Source organism: Balaenoptera borealis (assembly GCF_965194805.1).
Source record: "Balaenoptera borealis genome assembly, chromosome: 7".
Classification (NCBI taxonomy): Eukaryota; Metazoa; Chordata; class Mammalia; order Artiodactyla; family Balaenopteridae; genus Balaenoptera; species Balaenoptera borealis.
In genome coordinates, this window is record NC_138864.1 from 72,695,412 (window position 1) to 72,719,067 (window position 23,656).

Sequence of the window (23,656 nt, forward strand, 5' to 3'; positions counted from 1 at the left end):
GAAAATAAAACTAGTTTGTGCTTTGAAAGCAGTTGACCTCAAAAGTTTTAGATTGATTCTAAATTGGAATTTTTTGCTGAGTTGTCTTGAAAGTTTTTTCATTTTGTTTTGTTTTTGTCATATGTACTAAAAGGTCCAAAAGGACCTAGGGCATCTGTTTATTTATATTATATAATGTTAGGAAGCCTGTTAGTCCTTAAATACACTATTTGGATCTTCTCTTTCCCAGATAACAATATCATATTTCAAATAACTTGAGTCTCAGAGTTGCCAGCAACTCTTGAGAATGACTCCCCAAATTATTAGATTTTCAGTAATATGCAAGAAAAGACTTCATCATTTCCTGTCTAAAAACCAATATTGTTGGGACAATTTAAGAGATTTGGGGGAAAGAATTTTGCCTGGGAATCTTATGGGATCCCTCTCTGCCATGCTTTTATCTGAACCAACATGCACCACTGTGCCTTGCTCTGCCCTCAGCTCAGTCACAGATCCTCAAAGGCAGGTTCCAACTCCTAGGAACAAAACTTCTCTCTCATCAAGACCAGGTCACCCTTCAAGTGAAAACATTCAATCTAATTTGCTGAAGGTCATCTTAATATTTCCTGGGCAGATGGGCTGGTGTTTCTGAGATTGACAGATTGATGCCAACTTACCTGGAGTGGATCTTCATTCAGGTTCAGTTGAGTTACAGCTTCACAGTGTAGTGTTTTCCTTATGTCATAGTTCATTTCTGCCGCACAGGATTTTTAACATAGAAGTTGGATTTTCCACGATCCAGAAAGAAGAATCATATAGGAAAGAAACATTCATGTAATTTTCTTCCCTTAAAATGACTATTTCCTTTATTCAGTTAAGGATCATTTTGTTTTAGAAATTAAAATTAAAAGCATACCAAATGCCTCCTCAGAGAAGTCCCTCTTTCCTCTCTTCTCTGTTTCTCTTCAGGTAGAGATCTCAGGGAAAGTGAAAGGCAAGTGTAAAATGAAGAGCTAAAGTTAATTTCTAGCCATACTTCTCCTTAGGAACTTAAAGGGATGTTTCCTTACCCACACCTGGGCCACACCCAGTGAATCAGAATCTTGAATGAGAGGCCAGGAAACCAGTGTGTTTTTATAGCTCCCTAGGTGATTCTAATATGCATCCAAACTTGAGAAGCCCTAGTGTTTCCAATCCTGAAGCAATACTGAATACCTCTCCTGTCCCCAGCTTGCGCTTGCTACTACGTATTACCTATGTGACTTTTAATACTGTCTATCCTGTTTTCATATCTGTAAAGTGGATGTGGTGTTCATCATGAAAGCCACAAGCAAAAACATTTATCTTCCATATAGCAATTCATTCTGTTTGAGGATATTGTAAAATGCAGCAATGTGATTAGGATAATCAATACATCATTTCCATCCCATTCACTCTGTTTAGAACTAAAGCTCCCAGAGTATTTAGTTAATGGCTATTATATTATTTTATTTTTAAACTTTTCATTCATTCATTCAACAAATATCTATTGGGTATACCTCATGATATACCCTTATGTAGAATGGCCCATCACAGAGTCATGGATCCTAGGGCTGAAAGGGACCTAGTCCAATTTTTCCCAATTAGAAGATGGAAAAACTGAGATCTGGAGGGTATTGTATCTTATTCATGACTAGTTACATTAGACTAACACATCTACTTAGCGGCAGAGCTGGAACTAGACCCAAATACTCTTCCTTAATCTTTTTCCTGAGCCCTTAAGGCATATTTTATTACAGTTACCTGTTGTTGCATAAAATATTACCCCAACATTTAGTAGCTTAAAACAATAATCATCATTTATTATCTCTGGCTGTTTCTGAGTCAGGAATTTAGACAGAGCACAGGGGAAACAATTTGACTTGTTCCTTGATGTCTGGGGCTTCAGCCTGAAGACTTATAGGTAGGGGACTACAATCATGTCAAACCTCTTTCATCACATGCATGGCAGTTGATGCTTGGACTGTCAATCAGAACATCCATACTTGGCCCTTCTATGTGTTATAAGCTGAGCTTCCTTACAACATGGTGGCTGGGTTCCAAGGGCAAGTGTCTCAAGAAAAAGAGAGAGCCAAGGAGAAACCAATAGCCTTTTATAGCTGAGCCTATGAAGTCATGAAGAATCATTTCTGCCATACTCTGAAGGTCAAGTCAATTACTAAGGTATCCCCAAATTGAAAAGGAGTGAATGTAGACACAACCTCTTGAAGGAGGAGTGTCCACGTCACATCATAAAATGATGTGGGATGAGATTTATATTGGAGCTGCCATTTGGGAGAATACAATCTTTCACAAGTCAGAGCTTATTTATGGGAGCCTGGTACAATTTGAAAACCATGTCCATCACCTTTTTCTGTAAAAGGGCAAGACAACACAACTCCATCAAGAATACATCCCTGAAAAGCCGAAAGCCAATCATGCTTTAACAACATATCTCAAACATACACACACACATCCGCACGCACACACAGACACACACACACTATATACATATATCCCCTCCACATTTAATATTCTGAGTTTATACTACATCTTCATGCTTATTAATGCTACATGAATGTTAGTAGTAAGATCCTTGAAAAAATGAACAAGAACTCTTTATTATTTTCCACAGTGTTTGGAAAGTGGAAGGAACTTTAGTCCCGTCATATGGACCCTCAAGAAATCAGAAAAAAATTATATCTGGAGATTTATTATATAAAGTCATATTAGAAAATCTCCATTATTTTAGAATATATATCTGAATGTTAAGAGACAGAAATCATTGACAAACTTTAAACCTAATAGGAATTATTTTCTGTTGTGATTAACACAAAATAACCAGAGTGGTTAAAACATTTTAAATCATTTAACTAATTTGATTTCATGACAGAAAATCTTAGTTTTACTTTTTATTTTTAAAACTTACTACATTGACACCTTGTTTTGGAAAATATTTTGTTTTTGTCAGTTGAGCAAATATCAACATAATTTAGTAGATTTAAACTGCTTCAGCTTGCAATTACCAGTTCAGCTACTGACACAGGGAGCCACTGTTACTATCTTATTTAGGGACCATCTATCATATTGCATGTAATAACTTAAGTGAATGCATAAAGATAGCATTAAAAGGTAAGATGAAAAAATCTCTCTAAGCCTTTCAATTTAATGTCAAAGTTAATTTGTTGTATAGGTCCCAAAGGAAGGACATCCTTATTAATTCATCCTTTCTAACCACTGAACATGTAGATGGTCTAAGTCCTTGTTTTTCTAATTTTCAAAGCTCTATCAATTTACTTGGGAATTATTTTCTAAATATTTTTAGAATTTTAAACATAGTCCTTGAATTAAAAATGTAGCTGGAACAGAGTCCTTGATTCAAGTATCATTAATTGAATAACCCTTAAGTCAAACCCCAACTGAAGAGTCCTTTAAAACTAACTTGAATTCTAAAATACATTCCTAAAGGAATACATGTACAAATTTTTCTTGATGTTATAACACTACAAAAGCAATGTTGAAAGATTTATACATTTCCCAATCATGACAATTATATCCTATAAAAATGAAAATCTTGGATCATGTTATATGTGTCTTACCACCAATTTTTCAGAGTGCTGTACTCCATAATTATGGTGTACCTAAAACTGAAAGACCTGTTTGGAAAAATATCTAGTATTGTTAACCTACAAATGAAGGTCACAAGGCTTTTATAGATGGTTTATGAAAATTTTTCTTGTAGCATCAGTGTTTATGATCTGTTTGTCTCTAATCACTGTCCACAATTTTATTCTTAGCATGAACTAATAACATTTTTTTCTGTCGAGTCCAAAACAAAATATGTATTTATTGAGTATACATTTGTGTACACACACATGCAGTGGAAGGCATAAATGGATGGGACAAGTGATTCTTGAATTCCTTTGCCACTCAAGTTACCCATAAACTGAAAGTGTGAGAACCACATATCTACACAATATCTAATTCCTTTTGCCTGAAATTTTCACTTCATTAATTGATTCACTCTCTCCTGGCACCTGTTTTGGTATAATATAGGTGCAGTCTCTTTGAAATTATTTCCCAAAATATTCATGATTGCTGAGTGCATAGGTATGTTAGTCATTTTGTGAGTCGTGAGAAGTAGGAAAGTCTTAGTTTTTTCTGTACTGAGTACCTAGTTTATTTAATTTTGAACAAGGGAGTAGGAAAGAGGAACCCAAATCCGCAATTTCTAAGCCAGCTCTATAGAAATTAAAATCAGGAAGACATTACTGCATAGTCACTAAGTACATGGACTACAAGACCTTCGAGATCTGATATTGAATCCCTGCTCTGCCACTTTCTCACCTGCAAACCTTATCTCTTAGGATTGTTTTGAGAGAATTAATTTACGTGAGGAAATAAGGCCTCAAGTACCCACCATTCTAGGCACACAACTATTATCATACAAATAGGTCTTCACAAAAGCAGTACTCTACCTGTGATGCCCTAAGACCTGGACTTTCATTTTAAACAGGGTTAAGTAAAAATATTTCAATGACCCAACTCAGTAGACCACTCAACTACTATTTACAGCCGTGACTTTCGTTTTGTTTGACTTTCTAACCGTCACGTTAGAATACAGTGTCAACAGAAGCAGAATTTAGGTTTAAATTCAGCTAAATTGTATTAAAAACAATTGCATTTATGCTTTAATTAGAGTGTGTTGAAAAGCCCACCCTCCTTTGTGAGTCCACATGCCTTCTGACAGCCACACTTCTGAGAGTGTAGTATATCCAACTGGAAAATATATTACATTTTGCTTTAACTCATTCCCCCCCTTCTGCTGACTGAATAAATTTCTTTGGGTATATTCCAAATGGCAATAGAAGTTTTCATTGTACTTAGCATCTATGCTTCCATAAGATTCTTTGAGGGTATCCAATGACATATTGTAGCTTTAATCCTGGAACTCTTAAGCTAATCAGAGATTCGAGGTTTTGTGAAATTTGGAGCATTGATTCTTATAGATAAAAATGGAAAAGAGGTAGTTGTCTTCATCTTGTCCATGTGAACAATTGCACGTGGGAATGCAAACGTCATCAGCCTGATTCCAGTCCTGCACAGACAATGATGTAGGGGTGCTTTCTTGTGCTTGCTTTCTCGGTAATTCTTTCTTTCCTTGGGACCTGATTCAACTTCCAGTCTGTCTCAAGAACCCCAACATTAAGAACGCGTATAGGCCTGCCTTACCTGACCATTCACTCTGCCCCTTTCACTCCTAGATCACTACCCTTCCTGCTTTTCATTGCTCTGCCAGCTGGTGGCCCTTCTGAAATGCTGCTGTTACACTAATGCTTTCTCAGTCGGGTGTTAACTGACATAACAGCTTCACGCATCCCCTTTTTACCACTTCCTCACCCTATTGTTATGTTGACTGTGTGTGTGCTCAACTAGAGAGTGTTTGGCTGCCTTCTAATTACACTAAGGCTGCTTACTCTTCATTTTCACTAAACTAACCCTAATTTGGCTCTTTGGGACTTTATTCTTTTCTGATATTAGCCACTTTCTGGAGGAGAAGTTCTTGCTTAGGAAAGTAAGCTAGAAAGCTGAGACCCTCCAGATTTTATACAACCCTGAGTAAGAGATCAAACAAAGACGAAATATAGAAATCTTTATTTGTGACCAAAATCTAATACCTGTCCCATAATGGTATACGTTTCACCATTATTTGGTTCCCACACAGGCAGTACATCTGTAATAATTGTTAGTGGTTCATTCATGACCTCTGGCCATTTAACTTATTTCCATTGAAAATCTTATTATGTGTTTCTTTGTCTTAGTTTATGATTCAATTTTGTTTTATGCTTTTTCTTTTTGCCTTTCTATGATGATTTCAATACTCACCACAGATTTGCTTACCACTGGGGCAAAATCACCACAGTGAAGCATTTTAATGACAGCATTCTGTTTTTGATGGTAGCACAAGGCAGCTTGTTCTTAGCGCTCTTTCACAAGGAATTGTGCAATGTCCCAAGGAAAAGAGAAGAGCTATTAAAATAGCTGATAGCCCTGATGCAATGTCTTCTATTTCTTGGCCACATTCTGTAGCTCTCCAGGAATGGATGTCCTTAATGACTTCTTCCCAAGAAAATTCTCCAAAGAAATAAGGTATCTTCCCCTCTCTAAGCAGTATTATTAAATGGAGCTTTTGTTGTTTGGCACACTGCCATTCAGAGGAGAGACATGATCTTGCCCCAGTGGGAGACAGAAGAGCACAAAATGTAACTTCTGGGTCCCAAGATCCTGACTACAGGTTAGAACGCAGGAATGGTCTGTCAGCAGTTTTCTCCCACAGAAAAGTCCCTTCAGTTTCCTCCTTCTTTCATCCCTGAATACTGAGTGTTGCAGTGCCTAATACTCCATTCTGTTGTCACCACCCTCCATCTTTATAGAATTGTAGAGTCACTGAAAGTTAGGGAGCTTATAGTAGTCTCTCATTTTCCACATCTCGCCAAATTTCCCACAAGTAGCTAATAGCAGGGCTGGGACTTGAATCCGTATCTCCAGACTCCCATTCAAGTTATTGCCCCTCAGCCCCACCCCAGTCAGCTACTTTATCCTTTCCCACTGTGTCAGTGATGAGCTCTGAATGATGCCAGTCATTTAGAGCTTTTTTTCTGGTGTCTTTCTCTTTATCATTTTTTATTTCTATTTTTAATTGTGGTAAGATACACGGAACATAAAATTGTCCATCTTCACCATTTTTAAATATATAATTCAGTGGCCTTAAGTACCTTCACATTGTTGCACAAGCATCTACCTCCAGAACAGTTTCCATCTTGCAAAACTGAAAATCATACCCATTAAACAGTTACCACCCCCTGCCCCACGCCTTCCCACTGTGGTGGTATCTCATTGTGGTTTTTATTTATGTTTCCCTTATGATTAATGATGTCGAGCATCTTTTCAAGTGCTTATTGGCCATTTGTGTATCTTCTTTGGAGACATTCTATTCAAGTTCTTTGCCCAAATTTTAATGTAGTTTTTTCTTGTTGAGGGTTTTGGTTTTTATTTATTTACTTATTTTTGGATAACTTATATAACACTTGTCTCTTCCTGAGAAATGTCATGCTAAAAAAAAGATACCATTTCAAGATATAACATGGGTGTAATTTACATAGAGTTGCCAATCTGGCATTTTTTATCAAAGATAGATCACAAGCCTAGTCACTGAACAGTTTAAGCATGTATCTTTCTTACGTCTTAAAATGTAAGGATTATGGTAGACATAGAGGCCTGTCTTATTTACAAGTACTATTTGAGTGTCTACTCAAGATGGCAGATCACAGATTTCACATACAGTGGGAGAAAGAAAAAAAAATTGCTGAACAGAGGAAATAATATGTGGTTAAAGAATTCTTTCTGGCATTCTTTGCGTACCAAATATTGCTGAGGTTAAATATTGTAACTACCTTATAGTCTGTTATTTTGCAGTCAGGGGTTGCCTTTATTTCAAACACAGATGTTGCAAAATTTAACTACTCAGCTACATTTAAATAATGTTACAATGATAGTGTATATTAGTAAAGGCAAATGTGAATGTAAGAATTTTTTGTTCTCTCCCCTGCTGGTGGGAATTTCCAAAAAGCAAAACGGTCATAAGAAGTAAAGTGGAAAACTTGGGCCATATTCTATAATATCACTGAACCTGTTCTGCCTTTGTTTGTGTTTTGTTAGGAGTTGTTTTTATCGGTGTATTATGACTATTTTTTCACTGGTCATTGTGATTCATTTCCCTTTATAGTTTAGTAATTACATTTGTGAAATATATTTTTAACACCTAATCACCATCAGGGCACTCTTAAGAGATGTAATTAGAAAGACCATCAGACATTCTGTCTTAAATGTATTGCTAATTTATTACTAACTCATTTTTTTATTGCAACTTGCTATTGGTATCATGAATGGAGCTTTAATTATAGAGAATGGTCCTCGCTGAAATGGCACTCCCATTGATTTAAGTGTCTTCTTTTAATTTATGGAGTATTCCTTTTGGGGCATTATTGTCAAACATTTTTTAATTATACTTCCAGTTACTGGAAGACAGACTGAAAGCAGGGCCAAACAATTAAGGTGTGATGAGCATAACTTTCCCTCCTCTCTACAGCTTTCTTATTCTGCGCTCCAAAACTACACCACAGGGAACGTTCCTATTAGCAAGACTAAATAAAACCCAGAACCTACATTCCCAAACCAAATCACATTCGTTAAGTTTACTTCTTTGGTGTTCCTAATTAAATTTATGATTGGATAAGTCTTGTTTTATGTACCATAACTTCTTTATATACTTAATTTTTTAAAAGTGAACTGGCAAAGCAAGTCATAAACAAGTTCGTCACAAAGACCAAACTTTCTTTAACAAAGCAGGTTGCAAAATGTTCTCTTCACCTGAAATATTAGATTGCCACATTGAAATTGACTTGGACACCATCTATTTAGATAAGTGTCCTTTAGATCAGAACCTTGAACATTAGCTGTTGGGGTCATGGTGGGAAACAACTGCTATGATGGAAACGATATCATCATGGCTGACATATAGGGATCCAGTTTGGCTGACCATCCCTGATGTCATTAATCCTGCTTAATCTCCCTGCTTTTTCAAGGGAATCCAGCTAATTTTACAGAACCTTTTGAACTGCTTACACAGTCATGCAAAAAGGATAATTTCCAAGGTGTTCAAATTTCAGGGAAATGGACCCTTAAATAATTTAATAAGAAAAGGAAAGCTTTGTAATGATTAAATTACATTTGATGGCACTTTTCTCTATTAGTAAATATATGCTACTGGAATTGGAAATACAGGGGCAAGCTTGTCCCTTGTAAGGTGGTAGGTGAAATATCTTTGTATGGAATCTCAGGAATGTGGGTGCATAAGGGTAGCTCCCACTCAGGCATTCTCTGTAGTGCATAATGGCTCATAAGAGCAAGAATGCATCTGCCTCAGTAATATTTAATGAGTGAATTTATAAATACAAAAAGTGTTCTCTTTACAACATGAGGAATATAGCCAATATTTTGTAATAACTATAAATGGAAAGTAACCTTTAAAATTGTATTAAAATTTTTAATTAAAAATAAATAACTAAAAGAAAAATATTCTTAATCACTAGAATCAGATAAATTAAAATTTAAAAAAATTTTTAATTAAAAAAAATAGTGTTCTCTGCCTTATTCCACCCCACCTCCATGTTTGCAAACACAAATATAGAGATACATGCACAATGAATAGCAAGGTTATGGAAGAGAGGAGGGAAGTGGAGAACGCCAGGGCTGGTTTACAGCTGGTGAGCATCGGTATAACAGTGCCCGTGGTTAACAGCCAGCAATTGTTCTGATTGGTGGATGTTTAAGTAGCAACAGTTGTTAAATATGTTGAATAACAGCACAGGTTATTTCTTTATTTAACCCATTTTGTTCCAGGCTAAGCACCTTCTACCCTAAGATATCCTTGAGATCAGAACCAAACAGAATTCCTGAAGGTAATTAAGAGAAATTGAACTGGGCAAGAGAATGAACTGTGGTCATGGGTTACTTCCATCCCAACTAGACCAGGCCTCAGAGGCTTCACTGGCAGAAGGTTGAATCCAGCTAGGGAAAACCTTTGATATGGGGCAGGGTAGTAAGTTAGAGTGTACACTAATTTGGGAATCTACGGTTTAAGTTTAACCAGAGCTCTTTCACTAACTTTCTAACCAATTTAAGGGAAGTCATTTCAGTAGGTTTTCAGTGAAAAGTTTGGAAGATTTGAACTTTAGAATCCCTTCCAGTTCCATCATCTAATCAAATCAGGCATATCTTTTTCTAAAAGAGGATTGTTTCAATAGTGTGTATAAGGACACAGTAATATGTATATAAGGACTAAAATCATAAACCTACCATTTTAGACTCCTGTTGGTATTTGTAGAATGGTTTGATATGTGTATGACATTGAATTCTACCTAAATATTTTAAAGTTTGACTTAAAGAGTTACTTGTGAAAGTGGACTTTCAAAACAGAGCACCAACTCAGTCATCGAATCATCAGATTTTCAATAATCCAGACAAGTTATGGCAAAGTCCTGCCATTTCTGTTCCAATATAACAAAGAAATGCTAATAAGTCTGCAACATTTGCCTATAACTACAGTCTTTTCTGCAAATAAAGAGAAAGCAACACACCTTTCATTCACTGAAATCAAAAGCCAACTATTAGCCAAGCTTGCCTGTTCATTCCTTGAGTATTGATTGCACATTATTATTGGTAGATATATTTAGTAACAACAGCTGATTTAAATGAATTTAAAGGATCCATTGTTGCAGGACTTCTCAGAACCTTTAATATCCTAACATAAACATAAAACTTTTCCAGAAAAGAGCACAGGATATTTCACATTTCTCAAACCTTTTCCCAGTGAACTATTCCTTCCTTTTATTTATGAGTTATTAAATAAGTGGTCACAGGGATCATGTTTTAGAGAACACAATGTGGAAAATGCTGTTTATATTAATTTTCTATTGAAGGGTCAAATAGACCCAATATTTATCTAATTGTTATGCTATCTCTGTCTGCAAAAAATGTTTTTTATTTTATTGCAACTCAGAGCCAGTATTGGAGTAAGAAAAACTCTTAATTATGATCCAATTGTCTAATTTTATATTGATGTCCAGAAAAGTGCAGTAATGTGCTGAAGTGTCATGTAGTGAGTTTAAGGTGGGTCTAGGATTGGAGTATAGAGCCCTTATTCCTTAGCCCAGTATTTTCCATTACACTTCACTGACTCCATATCTGTCATCGCTGATCTCAACAGAAGTGCTTATAAAGAACATATGAAGACGCTAATAACAATCAGGTGCATTTTAGGGTCTCCAAATAGAAGACCCTGCTGACAATTCAAATTCCATTTGTCCAAAACTGAGTTTACTTCTTTCTTATTACACGGAAGTGTATATGTAATGAATAAAAACGTGGAGTTTGGAAACAACTCACTTAGAGCTTCTTCAATATATTCAGTGATTCCCGCATCCTTGTCTTTGTTCATACTGACCCTTTAGACTGAATTGTTTTTCTCCCAACCTCTCCCATATTGAAATTAAACTTTATCTTGAGATGGCATTAAAGCACATGTAATAAGTTCATGATGTATTTTTAATTAAACCAAACAGTTTCTATCTCCCCTTTCCCTCTCACGGCTGCTACTGGAGATCCAGTACTAGAAAGTATCCACGAGTTTACGGTGCCCTTCCCTTAAATTAATTTTAATTGGCCAAATTTTATCTAATTATCCATTAATAATATCCATTTGAGTAGTGGCACACTTCTGAACTACACAAGATTCTGAACCATTTCTCCAAGATCTCTCTATTTATTAATGTTGCCCAGCTGACTGCTTAGAGACGATCTCTCTGTTTCAGTCAATAAATGTTTGTTGAGCACTTACTATGTCAGGTCATTGATGTGAGTGAAAGAAAAAGTCTTAATTTTTTTCAATATGGCATCATTTTTATTCTGCTTCACTTCTCATTTATATTCTTCCTTTTACATTGTGTGCCAACCTATTTACCAATAAAAGCTTCCCTATTCAGAGGGTGCCAGTTTTTACCAGCTAGACTAGGAACCTGGATTTAGGTGGGATTTTAAACTCATGATGAGCAGCAGGAAGGCACTCTGTTTTGCTTAATGTAGCCACATAAATTGGAGTTATGACCACATTATGCCTTGGCAGATTAGTTCCTGTACTAGTGAAGAATGATTTTCTAGTAGGTTATATAATCAAGGAGTTGTCCAAACAGAAGGCACTGCTAAGGCAGCAAACCATCATACCCTGTGGTTCCAGGGTTCCACAAAATTCACTTACCTACTCACTTGGATTGTATCTACAGGACCATATTAAATCGAGTTGTCTTCAAAAGAAATGTCAAATTTCAAATCTGAAACAGGCTCTAGGCCTTGGGGGACAGAATGCCACAGCTGTTTTTAGATAAGCAATGCCTTCCTCCTCTTTTCTACCCTTTGCCCATACCCCTCATCCTACTCCTTGTTCTCATAGCCAGAGAAGTAAAGAAGAGGTTCTTGACAAATAATGTTCCAAAGGAGCAATTGCCTCTGAGATGCCTTTTATAGCTTTGGGCTTTGTACCAAGGCTGGGGAATATTTAAGACCTCAGAAATTCCACTTTTGCTCCATGGAGAAGAAAAAAAGAAAATTTTAAGTAAAAGGGCAGCTCTTTCTCATGGCTTGCAGGCTTAATTGACTATGGTGGGTTAGAAATTGCCATTGAGCCAAAAGAGCATTTTCCAAAGTATATTCTGTACATGGATCAATAATTGTTATTATTAAAAATATTTCTCATGGTCAAACAGGTTTGGAGAATGAAGAGTTCAAGTCAAACTAGTGTTTTTGGTACAGGAAAATTAGATACTGTAAAGTGCTAATGTCTCTGGTACATCTCTAAGAGGAATATAGAAAACGCTTAGTTTCCTAAACTTCTTTGGCCATGGAAACTTTATTTTATGCTGCTTCTCCTGGGATTCCCACTATTCTATGGAGTACACTTTTGGAAACGCTGACCTATAAGAATAGACACATTATTTTCAGACACTGACGTTTCATATTCTTCCCCCAAAATAAAAATAGTGTAACTTTACTTTCCAAGGAAATCTGTTCTCTTTAAATGAAGAGTAGTCTGTTTAATCAGCATCATTGTATTAGTGATTTAGATGCTATTTATTCACAGGAGGAGTGGTTTCCACTAACCAGCACACCCCTGCAACACAGGGATACAATTTTCTAGAGATGAGATGAGTGATGGATGCTCCTTTGTGGATTCAGAGCAATGCATGTTCTGTTGTCCCACTCAGTAACTGAACCACTGTCCAAGGTTACCTTATTTCTGTATTCTAAACCAGGCTCCCCAATCAGGTGTTTAGATTCCACGTCCATCTGGCTTATATGTGGGCTTCCACAAGAGCTTTTGTTTAAAAAAAAAAAAGTGGTTAAAAGACATTTTGGAAACCACTGCCCTAAGTAGCTACCCTACTGAGACAGATCCAGGGGGGTCAATTTGCTTTACATTTGGAAGTGTATTCTCCTATTCAAGGAGAATATGGATACGGAATCAGTATGAAACTGGCATAGGAGTGAAGCTTTTTGCCCAAAACTAAAGAAATAATAAAAGCAGAAGCCAAAATAAGAATCTCTTGGCTCCATAATTAGGGCTCTTTGGGTAAAGAATAATCCTCCCTGCCTTACCAAATTCTGACCCTAATTCATCCCTTAAACAAAGCAACCAATACTTACTGACCATTTACTATGTTCCAGACTCCTATCTAGGTTCTAGGGTTACAAGACTAAACAGTGTCCTTGTTGTAGAGAAGAAATAGGAGAAACATCAAAAAGCAAGTAAATAATCTGATGTCAAAGTAAGCTCTGTTCTGGTTTTCTTGGAGTCATCTTCCAGGCGTACCATATGACTGTCTGATCACAAGTTCTCTGTCTCACCTGTTCCCATTACAATTTGAAAGTTTCTAAGTTGCATTTTTATCTCCATTAGCTACTGTTTGCCTGATTTTGTCCTTTTCTACCTGGGTCCAGGTTCAACTTTCTAAGCTTAGACAGTTAGAAAATTTCTAACTTCTAAAAAACTGAATTAGAAAATTCCTGCCTATCAAAAATTCCACATTAGTCTTTCTCTAGTTTCCACCCTGCAACCTACCCATCTTTTAATCATCTGTTCAGCTAATATTAGGGCTCTGTTAATTCATTTTGGGTTTTCCACAGCTGTTACTCTTATGAACTTTCTTCATTCTTTTTTCTCTTTCTTTGAAGAATCCTAGAGAAGGTGAATTACTTCATTCCTCATTCTGGTTCTACTCTATTTTGCCTTGTTTATCTCCCTTAAATTCTTAAAGCCCTGTCTTTCTTCACAACTCTACCTATGCGTCCTTTCTCCTATCTTCACAAATCACCATGAAACACCGCAACAGAAATCCCATGTGCTGCACCTAAGACCCAGCACAGCCAAAATAAATAAAGATTTTTTAAAAAACACTTTTCTCAAAGAGAGGCATACCTACAAGGTACTGTTTAACCCTGGGCAATTACAGTTGAAATTTTCTGACTAGAGGCAGGTGCAGTACAGCCCAGATATACTATAAAGTTACACATGAGGAATTTGTTAAGAGTTCAAAATAATGCAAGACCATTTAAAATTACAGACCTCTTCAATTAATAGGAAAAAAGAAAGGACTTTGTTTCTTGGCTAAAGCTCTCCGTCATTTCCAAGTGTTCAGTCTCAGATCTATTTTCATTCACCTTAGTTGTTCATGGTACAAATGTAAACGTGGTATGTGGGGCTTTGAAAGCCTGGACCTCCCCTTTCCTAGGCCAAGATGACTACGCAGCTCCACTCACCTTAAGGGTGACAAGTCTCCCACCGCTTCTGTTGCTCCGCATTGTAATGATACCGTTGAGTCAAAACCAAGCATCTGATACTTTATAAAATATCAAGTGACATCACATATGTGACATAGATAGAACAAGCCAATTAACTACCTAATCGCCCCATATTCACCTTCATAGAGAAGCTGTCTTCTCACTGTGCTTAGCTCTCACATTTGGAATTAATGAGCAGGACTTTCATGGGAAGAACAGATCTGGTTTTTAATTCTTACACCTGTAATGTTCCATACATCCTGCTTCTCTCAGGGACGAAATCCTAGGACTATTGTACTCAACAGACCCTTAGAAATTCATTGTATGTCTATGATTTCCTTCTTAAAAAGTAGGATCTAACTAAGGAAAACTGTACCAATTTCACAGGTATGTGAACACTTCAAAAGTCCTACCTTTCACATCAGGAAATAAGTCTCATCCAGTACTCAGGTAATAATATTCCCCATTAAGGGAGAAGAGCTCCTCCTCTTCCACCTACTTCCCCTTGCTGAATTCCTTCATTATCTGTCCTTGAACCGAAGCTAGCAATCTAGGAGACAACTTTAATTTCTCCCTTTTTATTTCCCTCCATGATCATATTGGTGCTTGTTGCTAAAGGGGGCCCTGTATTACTACATTCCTAACCAAGGGTTTTATGCATTTACTTAAAGTTTGGAGGTAATCACTGAAGGAAGATACAATTACACTGATTTGGGTATAGGAAATGGGCTGGAGGGATGGAGACTTGAAGTAGGGAAACTGGTCATGAGGCTGTTGCTAGGGTCCTGATGAGAAAGATGGAGCTCTGAACTAAGGTGGTGGAGAAGGGAGAAGGGTGAACACTTTAACAAGTTACCAAAGGCTGATAGAATGGGAGTCATGGAGACTAGATGTCAGGTATAAGGAAGTGGATGGAATCAAGGACCATCCCTGGCTTCCTATTTGGACAGTTCATGGATAATTGTGGAAGTCACTGACATGGGAATACAAGGAATCAGAAAGGGAAATATAATACATTCAAGAGAGTTCTATGCTTCCTAGAATTCATCAGACCACAAACCACCATTATTATCAAAAATAATAATCATGTGTGAGTGATTGTGTGAAGTGCCAGAGATATATAGATAGCTAAAACATAATCCTTTTCTGAAAGAGGTTTCGCATCAGGCTAGGTTGTTAAGTTGTGTACATACATAGATGAAAATGTGTGGCAGGCACACAAAGTGCCAAAAGGTGGTTTGGGTAATAAATTTTCTAGGCACTCAAAACCTACTTCTCTACCCTTATTTTCACTTCCTGAGAAGCTCTAAGCTCCAGCTAAATTAAAGTTTTGTATTCCTTATTCTTGGCTACCTCTAAATTTTTGTATTGCTTATTCTTTGGTTACCCCTAAATTTTTCTATCTCCATATCTTGTTTTTAATATGCTTTCTCTGCCTATGTAGGTCTTTGTTTTTTAAAACCCTATTCAGTTCTCAAATTTTAGGTCAAAATACAAATCCTTCTCTCGTTCCCCCAATCAGAAACGAACCTTTATGAAGCTCTGTATTTGTACCGTTTTATTGAACTTTTTACCCAGGCTGTATTATAGTTATTTTAGCACATGTCTTACATCATTCATCTTGCTCCCTGCCCCCATCCCCCCCACCATGCTCAGTTTCTTGTACTGAAACCACATCTCATCCAGCTTACCCATATTTGCATCCCTTGTAATGCCTTAGCTGTCAATACATGTATGTGTTTTCAACTTACTAGTGGGCTTGAAGTGTCAGAAACAAGGGGTAATGATCAGCATATAAGATGACACTTGAAAATTATACTTTCTCAATCTCCTGGCATGCTAATATGTAAATTGAATACAGTTTACTCTTGGGGACAAGTATATTAGGCACTGTACGATCAGGCCACTCAAGATGGTTGTTTTCTTGCTCTCTGTACATCTGCTCCACCAATCCTGCTTCTCTCACATGAATATCCAATCCCCTTAATTATAGGGCCTAATTAGTAACTGCCTACGTGCTCACCCCCTGCCCCAGCTGCTGATTTCCCTGGTAACTGAGCCAACGTGACGTCAGTTCCCCTATAAATGGTAGCTTCTTTCTCTGCCTGCCCCGCCCCACCCGGTAGTGAAGGACGCTGCCACGGCCTGCCTGCCTGCCCGCCCGCCTGCCCTCTGCTGTAAGTAGTGGAGTGTCGCTCCAGGACCTTTTGCTTAAGAGTCCCCGTCCAGTAAACCACTGAGTCTCTGTTGCTGTCTCCAGGCTCTTTGGTCCCAAGGCTGGGCAGCTATAAGGCTTGCAGGCCTGCGAAGTGCAGCCCAACAACTGGTGAGCCAACCAGGAGGCCGAGAAAACTCCCGTGAGTGCCGAGATGTTGGAAAGTAAGGCTGGGGTATGGAAAGTTGCAGAGGTGATCCTGAGGAGGCCGTCCACTAGCATGTGGGGCTCTGTGGCAGCTGACTGCCATGGGAGATGTCTTTCTCTTCCGTCATACTGATGACATCCTGTTAACCTTAGAGCCTTCTTCCGGTGTGAAAGTAGCAGCCCCGTGCTCGTGGCTCATCTGACTGCATGGGGATGGCTGGTGAATACAGACAAAGTGTAAGAACCTGGATTATCTATCAAATACTTGGATGTTAGCTGGTCGGGTAAGAGGAGCATACCCCCGACCCACCACCCCTAAACAACTACAGACACAGGCTTTAGGGGTGTCACCTCGGGACAGGCTTGTCAGTTGGAGGTGGCCAGTTCACCAGAGGGTTTGGCTGGGGCCTGTGGCAACGGCAGAATGTCTTTGGCTTCTGGTCCAGTCTGTGGAAGGGGGCAGAGCAACAGTATTGTTTCTTGGAACAACAGCTGTGTGCAGTCTACAGTGCATTACAACAGGTGGAAGCCATTACTCGAGGTCTACGGAGTCGTAGAGTAATGCAAAAAAACCCCACTTTAGGGGCTTCCCTGGTGGCACAGTGGTTAAGAATCCGCCTGCCAATGCAAGGGACACGGGTTCGAGCCCTGGTCCGGGAAGATCCCACATGCCGCGGAGCAACTAAGCCTGTGCGCCACAACTACAGAAGCCTGCGCACCTACAGCCTGTGCTCCGCAACAAGAGAAGCCACTGTGATGAGAAGCCCATGCACCGCAACGAAGAGTAGCCCCCGCTCGCCTCAACCAGAGAGAAGCCTGCGTGCAGCAACGAAGATCCAACGCGGCCAAAAAAAAAAAAAAAAACCCTACTTTACTGGTCATGAAGTTCAGGAATGGGCCGATACAAATGCCATACACTGACATTTCCCCCTGCCCTACAGCCCCTGTGCTGCCGGGCTAATTGAAAGGATGAAGGGACTACTCAGCAACTGAAACAGAAAAATCTTCCAACATGAGGACATGTCCCAGGAGCAATCGTCCCAGTGCCGACGCCCTGTTAACCCAGAGGCAACTAGTCAACACAATCCAAGTTCAACTGTCGACCACCTAACGACTGCTGCCAAACGGACTGCTGCCAAACGGTCGGTCAGGACAATAACTTGCTTTTGCTCTTGACACAGGATCTATCCCCAGGGGAACACATCATAAATGACCCTAGGACTGGCAGGTAAGTCCCCAGTGGTTTGGGTTTGCTGCCTCGTGGGGAAGAGGATTAGAAAGGGATTTACAGATCTCACCTGTCTTCTACCCAGCCCCACCTAAAACTCCTAAGGTAATTAATCCAGGCCCCCTCCTGGAGAAAGGCACCATCATATTAACCCTGTGGCCCATTGCTACACGCCTCTCCAGTACTCGGCACTGGCTGTGGGGACCGAGGATGGAGAGGTGGTGTGGTACTGCAGGCCAGGACGAAAACCACACGCAGGGGCGATGTGATCTCGGCGTGCTCTTACTGCTTGTATTTTGCTTAATAGTCACGATCTCCCCTGTATTGTGCCTGTTAAACGTCTTCCCTTCCCTCCTTAGTCTAAGTGGAGGGGATCTGTGGACTGGGTGACAGTGGTGGCCTCACTGTGAAGTGAGTTTGATTGGGTCCCTGTCGCGAGAGGACATCGTCATCCTCGTCTGGACTTCCATGAAAAATTGACCTGACAAGCGCCTGGCTCCAAAGTTTGCCCACCTCTTGGACTCGTGATACTCTTTAGCCGCTGGTGTCTGTATTGCATGTGTGGTATTTGGTTGGAGTGTGCCTCTGTATACCTGTCCCGAGGGATATCACGGAAAAGGGGCAGATCAAGATCGTAAGGGTCCTGCAGGGTGTGTAGGAGTGGAGTGTATCGTCAGGCCATTCAAGATGGCTGCTCCCTTGCTCTCTGTACATCCCCTGCTCGACCAGGCTCTGCTTCTCTCAGGTGACTCTCCAATCCTCTTAATTATAGAGCTTAAATAGTACCTGCCTATGTGTTTGCTCCCTGCCCCAGCTGCTGGTTCCCCTGGTAACTGAGCCAACCTGATGTCAATTCCCCTTATAAATGGTAGCCTCCTTCTCCCCCAAGTTGCAAAGCTTGCTGTCATGTCCTGCCTACCATCTGCTGTAAAACGTGGGATATTGCTCCAGGACCTTTTGCTTAAGATACCCTCTCCAGTAAACCATGGATGTTTCCACCGCTGTCTCCAGGCCATTTTTTTTGGTCTCAAGGCTCGCAGGCCTGCAAGGTGCAGCCCAACAGGCATACAGTGTAGTTACTAACTTAAACCTAGCAGAATATGTAAAACCTAAAAGTGGTACAAGGAGTAGAGTGTTAGACGCAATGATAACCACTCACCTCTAGTTGAAATAGTTTTCACACAAATCCCACTGATGAAATGTATATATTTAAAATTTTTTTCACCCCTTTATTTTTCCTTGTGTAAAATTACCTGCAGAGTAACGAAAAACTCTTATTTGTGACAAAGCAGCCTGTTTCTGAGTGTTGCGCTCTTGAGTAGGACTGGTGACCTCTTAGGGAACAAACAAGCCTTCCTATGGAATAAATTTATTCTTAATAGCAACTTGACGCTTGAAGAATTTGTAGGAAAGAAAAATACTCAAGGCTGCAAATAAGACTACTTAAATAAAGGTTGGCTTTTGATTACCTGGAAGGCATAGCTATTAATCCTTTACAAAGCACAGATTTTATTTGTTCATGTCCATTGAGGTGACTTTTTTGTGGATGTTTCCATGGAAAATTTTCAGCAGTTCTTTTGATGCCATGTGTTAATTGAAGTCCACATTGATTGCTCTTGATTTCTCGGAATCTTTTATGTCCTGATATGTAAAGGGGGCTCCAAAATTTCTTAATGGGAGAACTTTAGACAACAACCAGACAACAGTCTTCCTGGCTGAGAGGAAGGGCAGTGGAACATGCTGCTGCATTTGCCTCCCAAGCTTACTGTACTTACATGGATTGTATTTAGGGTGTCTTTGGACATTGATCTTCTTCAAGTCAAATAGACAAGAAAAAAAGGCCACAGTCAATAGTAGAGCTGTATTAATTTAAATGTCTTTGTTACTTTTATATTTTTCTAGGTCTTAGAAGACCGTCTTCAAAAACCCAAAATGAAGTTCACACTTACACGCTGGTGCTTGACCCTCTTCATCTTTCTGAATGTAAGTGAAACAAAGTTATTTTAAGCTATGTTAATCAAGAATGCTGAAGTAGTATGATTATGATTGGGCATTTGCAAGGGTAGACATTGTTCTCCAGAAACCAAACTATAATTTTCTTTAATGTTTTGTTAACAAATCTCCTCTTAATATTATTCAAGGAAAACTTATTAACATTTCATACATGTTAACTTAATTTTAAGGGAATTTACATTTTGTAATGTTATATGTCAAAGTTTATGGGAATGATTGCTAATGTAGCCCTTCTGTACCTGTTTGAATGAGGATAGTTTATTTTATTATGTAAGACTGTCATGTTATTTTAATCTTCAGATAAAGTACAGTATAATTTGCTAAAAGTAATCCAGTACTTGGAAATGTAGGTACCTTCATGCTGTTCGAAATAAATCTTAAACAAGAATATTGTAGAAACTACTGGCATATTTTATTTCATCTGTAAATGTCTAAGCCTTATGTCATATTCTATAGATGCAGAAATATTGGTATATTTTATTCATACTGATATGGTTATTCATCGCAAATGAAATCCTATGTGATCAACTATATGTAAATATTTTTAAATTTTATTTCATAAAGCATATAACTAGACATAGATAGAAGAAATGATAAAGTAACTACTAGATAAGAAAGTTTGAATATTATCCAGTCACCATTTTTTGTTTTTTGTTTTTTTACAAAGACTATATAAATTTTGTTATGTTTTTAAAAAAAAAAAAAAAAAAAAGTAGGTCACTTTTTCCAAAACTCTTACCCTAATACATTTTAAAATTCAAAGACTGAAAGAATTTCATATATTTGCATGAGCATGACAGGTGTCTTATGGTTTGTGGGCATTTTTTTTTTTTTTACTAGCAAACATGATTGCATAGGGTACTTAAATGGCTTTGTGCTCTCTTCACTAACATAAATTTTGCTTCTGTCTGTGTTTGGATTACCTATTGGATTTGGAGGATTTGTCCATAAAAAATTCGATACACCAGTTTCCTTCTAAAATACTCATTATGTTCCACATTGATGCTCTCTAGAGAAAAGGAAGTTTTTAAATGACGTTGACTTTATTCTAAAATGTCACTTCTTAGATACATTACTAACCACTACCAATATATTTACTGAATTCTACCTATCTGATTTCCAAATGGCCTTTAAAATATCAGTTTGTGTCACCGCATTCCATTAACCTCATCTACTTTTACCAAAACTACCCACTCACTTTCTCTTCTTACCTGCAGTAATACAATAGGCTTAGAACAGTGCTTGGCACTTAGTGAGTGCTAAAAAGATGGTAGTGATTACAATGACAACAATGATGAAGACATAATGCTTCTCAGAAGAACCTACTTTATGTTGTTGTTGTTGACTTAGCCGTATTCCCCTATTTGTGTTGAGTTTATGATAATACACGGCAGTTTTGTTTATATAATGCTCAGGTAGAAAGGACACAGGACACCAGGCAGGCATCTGATCCTACCTGGAAGAAGAAGGGCTAACACTTTACAAAGCTCTATTTTATCCTTTGTTATTTTGAAAGGTACGAGTAACTGAAAGCTACAAATAATCTGAACATAGACATTATCATGATTAAGAATGGTGACGTGGAAAGTTGTTTACATCAGCTTGTGGATTCTGGATTCATAGTCCTGTTAGAGCAGTTGTGTCTGGGGCAATCAATAGGAATGTCTCCCTTCAACCCAGTAGCATGGATCCCCACATTCAGTAAGTTTGGACCATTCCTCAAAGTTCTACACAGAACAGCTCTCTACTTGTTCTGTCTCTGTACTTCTAGAAACCACCTGTAACACACAAGGAGGCTGATTGTCTTACATCAAAGTAGGAATTGCTTAAACACACGGCCATTCAAATAGATTGCTTTACTTCTGGACCCCATGATTGGTGTGGATGAAACTTTCTAGAATGTAAGCTCCATGAGGGCAGGGACCTTGCCAGTTTTGTTCACTGCTGAATCTTCAGAACCTAGAACAGTGCCTGGCATGTGGGAGGCACTCAAAGTATTAACTGAAAGAACAGTGATGTTTCGGCTGCGGACTACAGCTGTCAGTGGCAGCTTGGTGGTCGTATGTGTGGCGCCATCTACTGGAGCCTTTAGGAGTGACATCGCATATACGGCGGCTAAACTGCTACATAGGACAACAATTAAGAGGTGGTTTTTGTTTGATTTTGGAAGAATCATGCAAGATGGCTTGAATGCAAAACTTTGAATTTCAATCTTTATTCAGAAAAGCAACATGCCCTTAATGTCTCATTTCTATCTGCATGTGAGCATAAAATTATATATTTACATTCCACAAATACATAGAATAAACATAACACTTATGATAAGTGGAATGTTGTTTTTCACATTGCTTGGTGGTTTAATCACTACTGCTTCTATTTTACCTCTTTACTGCTGAAAATTATACCACCTCACTAGCAATTTTTAACTGTAAGAAATAATCAGCATAAAGTTAATGATCAATGAACTTTATGAAATTTACATGTTATTTTAAGCAGTAGTAATTTCATGATCAGAATTATATAGATGTAATGGCTATATATTTATATCTACATATATCTGTATGTTATATACATATATAACAGAATGCCTCAATGTATATTTTATTTTCCGAAGAAGATCACTGAAACATTCAGCTACCACTGGAAAAATTGCACCGTCAATGCTCAAACATGACCCAGACCAGGAGCGGCCTCAGATTATTATGCCTCTTCTAAGGACAGAAGTTCTGCTTCCTCATTCCCTCAGTGTTGAAACAATCTCTGCTGGACCAGGTTACAGGAAGTTCACTGGAGTTTTGTTTCAACATTGAAGGAATGATAAGATCGATGCGACTGTCATCTACATGAACTACACCTACTTTTTCAGATGGTCATATCTCCGCTATTACTGGTGTTAAAACTGCATTAAACCAAATAACGTTGTCATTGAAAATACAAGTATAGGGTTTCCACTTGGCTATTCTTGCACATACTGCCTCCCCATGGGCTCCATGAATTTCCAACTAACACAGGAACATTTAATTGGTTGCTTAGTCCATTTAAAAGTAGAATTCAGAATGTTACTTCTGGAAAGAATGTCAAACTTAAGCAAAGTAGTTCCTAATGTCTAAAATATCTAATAAGTGACAGAAAAGATTTATATATAACATCATATTACATCTTCTAATTTGATTTGAAGGTGGTGGGAAAATGACCCAGAAATAATAATATCAAATGATGATTTTCATATCAACTCAAGATTCTAAGAATAGAGCCACAAAGAATCAAGTAGATGCATAAGCTGAACCAATCATTTGTATCTTATTGTGAGGACACTGTAATCAATTAAAGATCGTGGTTACATGATCTTTAGTCAAATTATTAAAACACTCATTCATACAAATGTAGGCTAATAAAATCCAAAAAGAAGCTTTTACATGAAATCTCTTCAAAATACTTTTCCTTACTCCCAAACCATCTCTCAATTCCTAATGGAATATCTGAGCATTTAATGATTGATAATTCTTTACCTTTCACAGTTTCTGGTGTCTGGAAATATTTATAGTGTTGGTTTTTCTTGCTGGACTGTAAGTTCCACGAGGGCAGGATCTGTGCTTGTTTTACTC

General features: G+C 38.2%; 1 protein-coding gene across 2 annotated transcripts in view; it reads left to right on the forward strand.

Moving 5' to 3' along the window:
- CALCR (calcitonin receptor) overlaps nucleotides 1–23,656 on the forward strand; it is a 137,769-nt gene that overhangs the window by 59,913 nt on the left and 54,200 nt on the right. Inside the window, exons 1-2 of one of the 2 annotated variants that reach the window (XM_082398432.1) lie at nucleotides 16,614–17,952; nucleotides 19,941–20,021. In XM_082398432.1, coding sequence (XP_082254558.1) covers nucleotides 19,971–20,021 — 51 coding nt within the window. In that variant the 5' untranslated portion in view covers nucleotides 16,614–17,952; nucleotides 19,941–19,970. Of the gene's footprint in view, nucleotides 1–16,613; nucleotides 17,953–19,940; nucleotides 20,022–23,656 lie in introns of those variants that run through there. The other variant, XM_082398431.1, reaches the window with a different exon arrangement.